At 39.3% G+C, this 13,651-nt stretch overlaps 1 protein-coding gene across 1 annotated transcript in view; it reads right to left on the reverse strand.

The window, feature by feature from the left end:
- The window catches only part of TRIM66 (tripartite motif containing 66), a 51,672-nt gene that overhangs the window by 16,833 nt on the left and 21,188 nt on the right, over window positions 1-13,651 (reverse strand). Inside the window, exons 5-10 of the mRNA XM_074149120.1 lie at window positions 13,375-13,491; window positions 11,190-11,304; window positions 9,713-9,859; window positions 9,451-9,568; window positions 7,226-8,115; window positions 6,059-6,220 (exon numbers count right to left, since the gene is read on the reverse strand). Coding sequence (XP_074005221.1) covers window positions 6,059-6,220; window positions 7,226-8,115; window positions 9,451-9,568; window positions 9,713-9,859; window positions 11,190-11,304; window positions 13,375-13,491 — 1,549 coding nt within the window. The remainder of the gene's footprint in view (window positions 1-6,058; window positions 6,221-7,225; window positions 8,116-9,450; window positions 9,569-9,712; window positions 9,860-11,189; window positions 11,305-13,374; window positions 13,492-13,651) is intronic.

Below are 13,651 nucleotides of genomic sequence, written 5' to 3' on the forward strand. Positions count from 1 at the left end.
TCCCAATTTCAGAATAAAATCCAAAGGATTTCCTTTCCGTTTTTTATGAGAAAAAGAATCAAAATCTTCCTTAACATTTTGTCTGAATAAACTGGAGCTGGCTTAAAGCGGAAGGAGGAAGAGCAAGCAGCATCATGTTTTATTTATCCTTTTTTCCAGGTCAAAGGAAAAGGTTTTGTTAAATTAACATTCTGGGAAATGTACCTAATTGCATTAAGCATGAATGCATTTGTGCTGTAAGCAGCTCAATTCTTTAAAGTCTAAAAATACTCTGATACTTTAGGAATTTGCAGGACCCTGAATTCCAGGCTATTATCATTATTTCTTTCACCTCTAATCCCTCTAAAATTAATAGTAATTAGAAAAAAAAAACAACAAACAAACAAAAAAAAAAAAACCAAAACCAGCAACAACAAACCCACCCCAGTCCCAAGCTCAGATTCAAACTCCCAGGATCAAGTATTAAATTATCATTACTTTCAGTCACTACATAATCACAACATGCCCAGCGCAATGCTAACAAAAATAAAACCTGTACTGTGCCCCCAAACTGCTCTCCCACAAATTTCACATGCTTTTAAAGAAAAAAAAAACCAACATTAGCTAAGCATTTGCCAGCGAGACAGAGGAGTTTTCATTAAGAAAGTTTAGGAAAAATGTGTTGGGGCAAAATACCTTAGAATGCCATCTACAGCAGACCGAGATCAATTGTTCACTCTAATAATCCTGTAGTAACAGTAGCATCAGCATGTCAGAGCCTAGAAGTTCACACGCATCAAGTACCAGGAGACTTGATGAGAGGTTCCACCATGAACTGTCACCATGTTAGTCTTGTATAAAATGTCACCATTGCATATAATCGGAATAAAACAGAAGCCTCTCTTGAAGTGCTCTCAAGAGCACTCCTTGGTGGCGTGGAATGTTTTCAAGAATTCCTCGTTTCAGGTACTTTATGGGGTTTGAGACAAACAGAGCTCTTGAACTAAGAAGCTGGGACCTACTGTGAATCAAAAAGAACAATACAAAAATCTGCATTATAGCACTAAACAAAATTGCCATGTGTTTACACCTTGATTACTACTTCTGGTCACCCTGCCTCAAAAAGGATTTATCAAAACCACAAAATATAGAGAAAACGGCCAAAGATATAAAGGACCAAACTATAGAATGGCTTCCATAAAAAAAAAAAAAAAAAAAAAAAAGACCATAGAGAGACCAGCAATCACGTTATGAAGGTGGTGAATACAGAGTGATTATTCACTGGTTTTCCTAACACAAGAACTACAAGGCATCCTACTGAATTATCAGGGAACAGACTTACAGTAAGCACACAGAGGAACTTCTCTTATAATGCAAAACTCAGCTGTTGCAGAATGGGAGAGACCAATAGTATTAAAATGGACTCAAAAAATGGATTAGACAATTCACAGAGGAGGGGTCCATGAAGAGCTGCAAAACACAACTGCGTGGATACAACCTTCAGTTGGGAAAGTCCCTAAAGCTTTCATAGGCTGGGATAGTGTATCATCAAAGGATCAGTTTATATTTGTCTGTTTCCTTTACCCTTTCCTTGGGCTCAGCTATTGGCTACAGCTATAAATGAATAGATACAGCTGTTCACTAACAATTTACTAATTCAGTGCCTGACATATTCAGAGATTTATTTTAAGCAGAAGGTGAAATAACAGCTCAAGGGGAGAAAGTCTCAAAGGTTGCTAAGGAACAAAACCAAACCCGAGTTTGACAAACGCTGTCCAATCTTCTCACAACTGATCAGCGTCCCAGAAGGCAGAACCACAGGTGCCCAAGCCAGTTAGGTTTTTAGGATGAGTGGGGATGGTACAGAGTGTTCCACTGTCCAGTATGCAACCCAACAGCTGGACAAGAAAAGGAATCCTCCCTCCCAGAAGTAAAGGTCCTGCTCCTAACTAGAGAAAAGGATGCACTTAATGGAGTCTGAGGAGGAGAGATGTCCAGCTGGCCCTGCAACACCACCAATGTCTGTTGCAGCAGTACCTGAGGCTCAAACTACAAATTTGTGCAATAGATGTGCAGCAATTACAACATTTCATCAAATGCTAGGTACAGCCTTTAGACCTCTTGCTCATCACAGCCACAAATGACAATTAGGTACATGTAAGCAAAACAGGGAGCGTATGCCCTTTATTACTCCTGAAAAACACAATTAGGCCAAAAATATCTTATTATTTTCACCTCTGCTCCATAATAGATGACCTCTCCAGTCCTGTGTGCAAATTAATAACTCAGTATCATACTATGTAAAAGCAACAGGAGTACCATATCATTGCAGAAGGTTGGTAACCCTTTCCACAAAATTGTTAATCTAATTGAGTACTTAATCCTTCACACTACAACTTAGAAATTCAATAGCTTGTATAAAATCTGTTTGCTAGAGCTTGGCACGATTTTCTAGAACAAAAGTGCAGGTATCGCAAAAGTTATTATGAGATTTGTCCTCTGTCTTGCTGGCATTCTTACTGGAGAGCCTACGTATTGGACAGGCACGGAGACAGAACAAGTCCACAATCCAAAAAAGAGGTCACAGCTACATGAGTGAAGTATACTGACAGGAGAGTGTGAAAAGAAAATTATATCCATTTTGCACATAGATAGAAGACTTCCATTTCTGGTGTTGCATTCTAAAAAGGTGTTAACCAACCCCAAAGTTATGCTAAGTGCAGTACTTGACTTATATCAAACAGTCAATGGTCTAAGTATAGAACCTTATTCTACACACAAAATTCAATTCACAGAGAAAGAATAGTTAGAGGAATACATAGTAAGACAGAAAGGCTGACGAAATACCACCATTAATGTTCCAAAAACAGTGAAAAAAATAAAAACAAGCCCACACATAAGTGAAGTTAAATGTTTAGATACTATACTATACACATGCATACAGAGCAGGTGAGCACAGACAGGAAATACTCTGAACTTTAAGTCAGCAGTAGCCTTGATGCCAATGTTTCTGAACGACACAAGCTAGAAAAGCTTTACTTTATGTGACTGGAAAGCCAAAATTCTCTCTGTTTAGTGAAGCTAGATTTAATTTTTGTCCTCATAGATGGTGAAATGTAACACAAGAGGACATTTTACAAGTGTGTAAAGTGTTTCATCCTTGCTTCTCTACTTCTGTTTATCAATAACCAGCTTTAATTGTGAGGGACAGAAAACAGTTTATCATCAGAATAACCTGAACAGGCATTCTTTGAACTCAAAGGCACTCACATGGCATGCGAGTGCCTCACACTGTGGTGTAACGGCTGCACTACCACTTGTCTGGGATGATCTGAATAACGTACTTGTGGTTTCCCCATTTATGAGTAGTGTTATGATCCCAAACTATTAATAGCATCTGCTCTATATTGCTTCATACATAAATATGATCCCATATGCAGACAATTCATCTAGTTATCAGTCAATAGTATCAAATGCGTACCGTAAGCACATTTTGAAATTAATGTACAGATGTTTAATTCCATAAGCAATCAAGCATTGCCCCCTCCAAAATAAAGGAAAACACTGGGCTAATGGAAGCCTTTATTTTTTGACAGATCTTGGCAAATACATCACTAAACAGTTAATTCTGAGTTTTGCTACATCCTGGTTCATACTGCTTTCTCTTTAATGAAAGAATCTCAGCAGCCAGAGAATTACCTACTCCACTAGGAATGCTGCACACAACAAAGACTGTGTGCCTTCAGAGTTCAGCAGAATTGCACCACAAGGCCAAGAAGTCCAATACCAGTTATTCTCCAGAAAGCAGAATACAGTTCTTCTCCAGGTATCAAAAGGTTTCTCTACCATATTGTCCAAGTGCAGTATTTTAGACTTCCCCCCATTCACATTTTCCATGTCCTCCAAGAACTTGAGAAAGACGAAATGTTCTGAATGCAGGCCACATGAAAGTAAATGGACAAACACCTATCCTAGTTTTGTCTGGAGATAAGCATGCAAATATTTAATCAGGTGAGACAGAGATGAGAATGAATAGACACATCCCCTTGTTCTCAAATAGGAACCGATCTCCCATTTAAACCTAGGTTTAATCTAATTGTCAGCAAAAGCAGTCAGACATCTTTAAACAGCATTTGCAAAGAATGTATTTCAAGGGTTTCCTTACTCTGCTGTTTCTCTTCATCATTTCTAATTAGCCATTGCCAGAGCTGTCAGTAAATTAGGCTTCAGCCCAAACAGCTCATTACAAGAGATAAATACAAGCAAAGATGGGGTACTGTAGCTGTTGAATATCCCCATTTCTTGCAGAGGTACCAGGAAACTAATAAAAAAACAGAGACATCTGTGCTTTCTGCACAAAGGCATACACTTCTCAGTACCATTAGAAAAATTTACTTTTTTTTTTTTCCTAGGAGTATCTTCCTCTTGCTGCCTTCTCAACTTGTACAGCATCAAAACAGCCCTTCTTCCTTTTTTTTCTCCTCTTTTTCCCATCAGACTACACTAGTGCCTCTCTTGCACATCTGCTTCCATTTTCTTCCCTCTTTCTGACTTTTCTTGTTTAAGCTGTTGGGGGTAACCTTCCTTTACAGATCCAGAAAACAAAGGACAAAGGACAGCTTCTTCAACATGCATGTAAAAAAAGCCTCTGAAAGCTAGTTGGTTAGCATCACCTTTCATTTTCACAAATACCTTTGAGAGTGTTTCTGCATTACAAGAAAAGTATGTGCTCAGGTTCATGGTCTTGCTCAGGCCTTAAATACACATCTTCAATTTTTACAGTCATATCCTAAAGTAAATGTAGTCCTATCCTAGAGAATTTGCATAGCTTTCCTCAATCCTGTGCTCTATCATCAGAAGTTAAGGGAGATCTGCTTCCACGTGTGAAAGTTCAGAGCCAGAGAGCATCAACTCAGAAAGTTGTGTTACCATCAGCCTGATCTAGAAATTCCATCACATCTACAGGATTAAGTTAGCAATTGTAGATTTTTTTGTAGCTTCCAAATCTGATTTGCATGTTGCTTCCAGAGCCTCAGTAATCATTACCTTTCTGTTTCTCTACAATTCCCAAAAGGATCTCCAACAACTCTCTGAATGGGTATTGCATCATAAATATGTTGGGTCAACAAAGCTACATATTAAAGAAGGGTAAAATAACATAATTTTGGGGTCTAGTAAGGAAAGAGAAGTTCTTCAATATTCTACACACAAATTTCAAGAAAAAATATCAATGAAAGACTTCTGCATGGTACAAAACATGAGTCGTACACACAAGTACCAAACAGATCTGAGCAACCAGAATATGAAGTGCTGCTTGGAGTGTTTTAAACAAACTGTACAGAGAGGTAAAAGGCAACTTCTCTGCCTCAAATACACAGGTGATATCCAGAGCCAGCAAGGTTCTACTGATAAAGATGAGCCCTCCTGGTTTTGTTTATGCTGCTGCTTCAATAGTTAGGGCCTCCCAGTAGGTGGAAGGATCAAAGCATGGCTCTGTTATGTGCTGAAATATTCCAGAGATACAGAAATCTATGATTTTTCTGCTTATATACTCCTTCTCCTTGTGTGTGTAACAGAATTATATCCCTTTCAGACACCACATCTTCAGTAATAATTAGTGTTGTTATTTCTGGGGCAACTATGTCGAAGGATGTTTCTCAAGCCTGATTTCATCAGAATCTCTGACGCTTTTTTTCCACGTTAACTGCTGCTAGTATGGTAGTTAGAAAGTCCTGATACTTAAATCCCAAGAGATAAGGACTAAACAGAATTTACTCAGTGAAGTAGGTCTTCTGTTTATTTACCAGCTCATGCTTAACAATCATGCCACCCGGATCTAAACACTACCAGCTTATAGAACAGTTGCTGATCCTGGCCACAGCACAGTGTAGGCATCTTACTAGGAGATGTACACTAGGTTACGCTATGACTGTCTTGCAAGATTTACAAGCTGTTTTCTTGACATTTACTGTATTTTAATTTTTTCAACCTGATTGCAAATTCCAATACCATATTATATTCAATATAATCAACTCATGTTTTCCCTTTAAAATATTTTTAAAATAAAAGTTCTTTATACCTTTCTCACTGGATGGAAAGCTGATTGTTGCAATGTGCTCTCAGGGGAGTGACTACTGACACTGGCTTCTTCATCTGGTGACTGTGACAGGGAGGGACTATCACGTTTGCTAAGAGGAATTACAAGCTTCTGGGCATCAAGTTCAGTGGAACTCTCACAGACCTACAAATCACAATTAAGAATTTATGTTTTCAAAATCCCAGAAAGAAAAATGGTAACAAATTCACATGAACTCACAGCATACACAATATGACAAGATGGGGAATACTCTAAGACAATAAAGATGTTCAAAGTAAGACTAAGCAGAGAAATAAATGAATAGAGAAAGATTTCTCTCAAACATTAATGAATTAAAAAAAAAATTAAAATCAATAAAGCTGCTGAAATGTACAGCTATTCCAAGAGTCTGCAGTCTGTCCCTATAGGTAAGCCACTTTGAGAGCTATTCAAGGTGGGAACTCCACCGAATTTACACAATGGGAAGTCCCAGCCACCTTTCCACTGCAATCCCCACTGTTTCGAATGAGTTTCAAAGCCCCCACATTGTGCGCCTTATCTGCCTTGTAGTTTGGATGCTCACCATCAAGCACTGTCCCTTTTTCAAAAGCAGGATTCTTACCAACAGAGGAAAGGGGGAGAAGCTCTTAGCCCTGCTGACAAAGCTGTATAGAGTATCATATATGAATACTGATTAAAATCTTAAAGAACATGATGCAGTAGCACGAGCAATTACTAGTAGAATGGGAAATAAGTCTCAGACTGAAAAAAAAGGTGTTCTTCACTCCATTTTCACTAATTATTCAGAATCAAAAGGGATTCTTTTTCAAGGACTCAGGGCTTAATGTTCCCAGTAAAAAGGAGATGAAATGGAGAGTGAGACTACTGCAGTCCCACAGTTACCTATTCACAAAGAAGCAATGATGATGTTTTATTCTCCCATCTGCTGCTCGCCTTGTCTATTTAGAGACGTGGATCTTTGGGATCCGGGTTGTTTATGCAGCACTTTACAGAAAATTTTGGCCCAATCTGCATGAGGCATGAAGCCTCTCCTAAATAGACAAGACAACAAGAGGAAGTTCAACCAAATACATGAAATCTCAAAGGTGTCTCCCTTTTCTGAGCTTACATTGACTAAACACAATAGGAAAGAACTTTTAGAGAACTTACTTGTGGTTCATCTTGGATTTGCTGCTGAACTGGGGCTGGCTGCCTTACTATGTAGTTGATTTGACCAACTATGGTCTGTTGAACATGCTGATGTGGCTTGGCTTGGTTCAGCTGCAAGCTGGACTGTCCTTGGGCCTGCAGAAGAAGCTCCAGATCCTTTTTCATCTCCTCCAGTTCAAACTGGTGGTGCATTATGTCCAGGCTCTGCTGGATGACTTGCTTGTGGGTGTTCTCATTCTGACCTGATGGTGGTGATGCTGGTGGCATCTGCTGCTGCTGTGGTGGCTGCTGCAAGTGGTTAGATTTTATCTTCTGGAGATGACCAAGTTGCACTTGCACAGTTGATGCCTGCACAGAAGCCTGTGTGTGGAATGGCTGTGGATGGCTCATGTGAACTTGCTGAGCCTCATGTGATACAACAGCATAACCCAGGGGTGCAGTCTGCTGCAGCTGCTGGGATGGTAAGTGCTTTCCCATCCTTCCAGACACATTCTCCGGCTCTGACTGTGACTGCTGTTCCAGTCCCGATTGTGTTAGTTTCATAGGCTGGGGGGGACCCCTTTGCTCTTTGTCATGTTGCTGCATGCTGTACTGCAGAGAAAAGTGCTGCTGATGCACTTCTGGAGGTTGTCGAAAATTTTGAGGGCGGTTTATGTCTTGGTATGAAGGCTGAGCTTTGTTTGGGTGAGGTATGCTGAGACAGTGCGAGCAACACACAGGCGCAGGACACTGAACTGCAGGTGGAAACTCATGTGGCTGGCTATTCACAGGGTCCAGCTGTGATGTTGGTGAACAGTGCCCCTGAAACAAGGAGGTCGGTAATCCTTGCACATTTCCACAGAGCAGCACATCTGAATGAGAAATGTGTCCACCTTCCATAGTGAAACCTCCTAGAAAAATACAGCAAGTTTACTCCCTCCTGTGATCTTGAAAAATTTACACAGTAAAAACTGTGAGCACTGGCCATTCCCTTGTCTTCATTTCAAATACAAACAATATTCAAATATCCTATCCAAACAGTCCTTCAACACAGCTTCAAGACAAATTTTTCAGTGATTTAAAATCACACCGAACTTCCACTGATGTCAGTGGAACTCATAGTTAAATTACCAGCAAATGCTTTGAAAAATTGACCTCAACTTATTTTTAAAATGGATATGGCTTATACTTTCATTTTTTACTAAAGTATAAGCATATCTTCTCATCCATAAGCACAAGTACAAAAGACCACTTCCAGGGTGAAAGTGACAAAAATAAAAGAGATTGATGGTATGTAGGTGAGAAGCATAAAAGCTAGAAATAGAAGTGACCTATGAACTGATCTTGTCCATGCTTTTAGTCAAGAGATTATTCCCTGTAATACTTTTGAAAGTGTTTTACCTCATCTAGTTTTAAATATCTTAAAATGGGAAGAGAACCAATCTTTTAGACCATTGATCAGTCCACCAAACTGAATTTACTGTAAAAACCTACTGCAGTTGGGAAATTTATAGCTGTTGGGAAACAAAGTCACAGTACGCACATTCATTATATAAATAACACTGTAATTATTATACAGTCAATGTCTTAAAGTCATCTTTGTGCCTGTTAGTTGTGACTAAAGCACTGTTCAGGTCCCTTGGCCACTAAGATACCAAAAGATCTGAGGAGCGCAAGCATGACTAAGCCCAGGTGCCCCTGGGTAAGGCAGAGGAAATTGCACAAGGCCCACTGCAGATACTCCGTTTCACCCAGGGCACTCCTTACAGGACTGCCAGAGTCACAGTGTTGCACAGAGCTGTTGCTTGCTGGGACAGAACTGAATTACAAATACATTGGGCAAAGTCAAGGCTGTTTGATAGCCAATGACACTACATTTTAGGTAATTTCAGTTAAAAGTTATTTGTTTAGTCCTGCAGCGTGTTTCCACTGAAACAGCAGTTGTGTTCTTATATTGGGATTTTGTAAGACCATCAAAGATGATATTTACAGAGCGTATTTTTAGGTAATGTTTATAAAGTAATATTTATATATAACAATGTCTTCTAATAGGTGAATTGATATAACTGGAGGGAAAACCAGGAAAGTTCAGCCACACTAGCTCTTCTTCAGAACATGACAAGAGGTACAAAACTGGAAGTCAAAACAGAAAAAGGAGAGCACTTTTGGGAAAGTACTGTATTGTCTATATCTGTCTGATCTAGCTTTGGGTACTGGCCTAATAAACAACAATCTATTTTTCTTACCCAAATTGGATAGTTGTTTAGTCCAGTAGGAGGGATCCCAAGTAAACCTGATCTTCAGAGGAGGGCCTATGTCTGTGTTACAGTTTGTCTCTAACAAACGCTGGATCTGAAATACAATCTAGTGCCAAATCAAAGGAGGATAATTTTATTCACAATTATAAGTTCGTAAAAATGTTTTATTTGAGAAACATTAAATCCTTTAAAAAGTTCTCACATTTATTGCACAATTTCAATTTACTGAGAAAATAAGTATTGCTCTTACCAATTCTTTACTAAAGAGAAATGGGACGCTGCTTTTACTGCACACTGCCCAACTGATGAAGTTCTGCACGTGTTCTACCTGTCTGCTTAAAACCACAACACTTTGCAGTTGTTGCTCCAATTTCTGCTTCCTTTCACTGGTGATTTTCTGTTAATAATGTGAATCAGTAGAAGATAGTTGTCATTATTCAGACACACATAATGCATACAATCATTGGCACTACATTATGCATTATTTGCAGGAACACTGTTATTTAGAATTCTCTTTATACCACCAGTCATAAAAATAAAGCAAATCCTAATCAACAGATATGTCTGAATTCAGGAAGAACAATGACTTCTCCAGCAGCAAACAACCTACATCATTCTGGTCTTGGTGTAACAGAATAATGTAACTCAAGATAGCTGTAGAAGTTGGACCAAATTTGCACCTGGACGGTGTTCTTGCCTCTTACAATACAGAACAGAAGAGACCCGAGAAAGAATATAAAAAGAGGGGAAGCACACAGCATTTCCTCAGAATGGTCTTCCAGTCTCCAGCAATTCATGATTTAGGGACCACAAGGACAGAGGCTATTTTATCACCCTCAGTGTATTTTTCTATGAATTTGCCTGAAATTACTTTTGAACCCACACACAATATCTTGCAGCAAGGAGTTCCATATTTATTTACCATTTATGTGAAGAAAAATCTGCCCTTGTTTGATTTGAATCTGGCACCTCTCGATGTCATTTGATGCCCTTACATGAACTTCAACAGAGCACTGTGCATACACACAGTTCAGTTGTGGTTATAGATAACTCAGACAAACACCGAAATGCTGTCAAAACACATGAACATTGAACTTACTTAATGTTTAATAACACTGAAATGAGAACATACATTTCTCTTTTTTGTAAAGCTACTTAACTGAGTAGCTGTATTTGAGTCAAATGTGTAAGTTCAGAGTGCCTTGTCTTTCCAATACCTGCTAAAATTACCCCAAAATAGCTGAGAACTAGAAATTCTGATCAGATCTGCTAGCAACTTTTGTGCCCAGCACATTTCAGAATAAAATTATATATACTTAACTGGACATCCTAAAACTGAAGGGTCAAAACTGCAGGTTCTGTTACAGAAAGTAGACCAGAGGATCATTTTCAAACCAGGATATTAAATGTGCTGCTAGCAGTCTTCTACAAATTAAGCATTAAAACCAGCAGCTGGTTTGTTTTGTAAGTACTCAAAATGTGCACACATATTCTCTGTAACTGCATTAGAAAATGTGGTTAACTCATGGTAAGCAAACGTTTTGCCACTTCATTCTGAATCTTTGTCAACCGTTGATTCCACATAAAATTCTGGAGAAAAAAATAATATTTGAAAACATGAGCAAAGGGACAATAACTCTCACAGTCTCTATTCTTTCCATTGGCACTGGGATTAAATTTAATTTAGTTTAATTTCCCAAGGTATCAAAGAAATTAGCCTTACTTACTTCAAGTTGTTCAAGAAGGATGTTAGTTCGTTTATTGATTTCATTCATCAAAACCATCTTGGCCATTTTTATTTGATTTTCTACCTTTTTGTGTAAATGTTTTACTTCAAGCAACCTATGGGTAAGAGATAAACATCCCTGGATAAGCCAGCTGGTATGTCATTTATTCAGTTTAGTAGTTATTTGTTACAAGAACTGATCTAACTGTTGACAGAGAACTCCAACGAAGTTGTACCATTTCCCATAAGTTCTCCTACGCTTCTCTTCGCACATAGAATCATAGAATGATTTGCATTGAAAGGCACCTTTAAAGGACACCTAATCCAGCACCCCTGCAATGAGCAGGGACATCTTCAACTAGATCAGGTTGCTCAAAGCCCCTTCCAACCTGACCTTGAATGTTTCTAGGGATGGGGCATCTATCACCTCTATGAGAAACCTGTGCTAGTGTTTCATCGTGTGTTTCATCACTCTCATTGTAAAAAATTTCTTTCTTATATTTAGTCTACATTTGCCCTCTTTTAGTTTAAAACCATTACCCTTTGTCCTGTTGCAACAGGCCCTTCTAAAAAGTTTGTCCCCATCTTTCTCTTAAGCCCCTTATAAGTACTGAAAGATTACAATAAGGTCTCCCTGGAGCCTTCTCTTCTCCAGGTTAAATAACCCTAACTGTCTCAGCCTTTCCTCACAGCAGAGGTGCTCCAGCCCTCTGATCATTTTTGTGACCCTCCTCTGGACCTGCTCCAACAGGTCTACATCCTTCTTATGTTGGGGGCTCCAGAGCTGAATGCAATACTCCAGGTGGGGTCTCACCACAGTGGTGTTGAGGGGGAGGATCACCTCCCTTAACCTGCTGGCCATGCTTTTTTCGATGCAGCCCAGGATGCAGTTGGTGTCCTGGACTGTGAGGGCACATTGTTGGGTCATGTCCAGCTTTTCATCCTCCGCTACCCCCAAGTCCTTCTTGGCAGAGTTGCTCTCAATCCCCTTCATCTCCCAGCCTACCTCAATATTGGGGGCTGCCCTGATCCAGATGCAGGACCCTGCACTTTGCCTTGTTGAACCTCATGAGATTCGCATGGGCCCACTTCAGAGGTTGTCCCTCTGGGTGGCATCCCATCCCTCAGGTATATCAATTGCATCACTCAGCTTGAAGTCATCTTCAAATTTACTGAGGGTACACTCGATCCAACTTTCTATGTCACTGATGAAGATATTAAAGTGTACTGGTCCCAATATGGACCCCTGAGGGACACCAGTCATCAGTGATCTCCATCTGGACATTGAACCATTGAGCACTATCCTGTGAATGTGACATGCTAATCCAAAAAACTTTCACTTTATACTAGAATATAAATAGTATAAATAGATTTGTACTCTTTCAGGGTGTTTTAAATGGTTTTATTAATGTAGAAGAGAGATCCAACAGCTTACTGAGTATATTTTTATATATTTTAATACTAGTCATTACTGGAATTGCAGCTTGTTTTGAGGTTTCTTGAAAAAAAAAACCAACAGGATGCTGGGTTGCATCAACAAGGGCATCACCAGCAGAAATACAGTCGTTATCCCACTCTACTCAGCACTTGTCAGGCCACGCCTGGAATACTGTGTTCAGTTCTGGTCCACGCTATGCAAAAAAGATGTGGACAGGCTGGAGAGGGTCTGTAGAAGGGCCACAAAGATGATCAAAGGACTGGGAAACCTGCCATATGAGGAAAGCCTGAGAGAATTGGGTTTGTTCAGCCTTGAGAAAAGAAGGCTTAGGGGAGACCTTATCACCATGTTCCTGTAGTTATAGGGTGGCTACAAAGATGGAAACTCTATTTTTACAAGAAGTCACGTGGAAAAGATGAGGGGTAATGGGTACAAGTTGCTCCTGGGGAGATTCCAATCGGGCACAAGAGTAAAATTTTTCTAGTTCAGAAACAGATTATACAAAGAAATCTTAACTCTGAAGTCAGCTGCCACATGCCTTATAAGGACTACGGAATCATGTCTTACAATGCCATGACTTAGTACTACTTAAACACAAGTTTTATATTTTTAATCTTCCTATTATTTCCTACCCTCCAAGAAAAAAAAAATATAGCATCTGCATTTACTTCTGTTAACCTACATTTAGTGAAAATAATACTTTTACTGCTCACCCACTTTCATGAAAAACGAAATGCATAGCAATTACCTGTCTTCAATCTGTTTAGCCGAAACCTGAATTCCATTTTTTTTCTCTTCCACTTTAGTTATGACATTTTCCAGGATAACTCTCTGATTTTGCAAAGCTTCATCAAGATGTCTGAACCTGTGAAAGAAAGGGAAATTCTAACACCATATTTTTTCCTGGTGATAAGCAAACAACTTATCAGTTGATAAGTTTAGGGGACTAGCTGCCTTAATACCTGTCTAGACATGGTCCCCTGCTCCTTTCCTACTATAAATGTTCTCTGTCAAAGTTAAATTTT

This window comes from Numenius arquata, chromosome 6, assembly GCF_964106895.1.
Source record: "Numenius arquata chromosome 6, bNumArq3.hap1.1, whole genome shotgun sequence".
Classification (NCBI taxonomy): Eukaryota; Metazoa; Chordata; class Aves; order Charadriiformes; family Scolopacidae; genus Numenius; species Numenius arquata.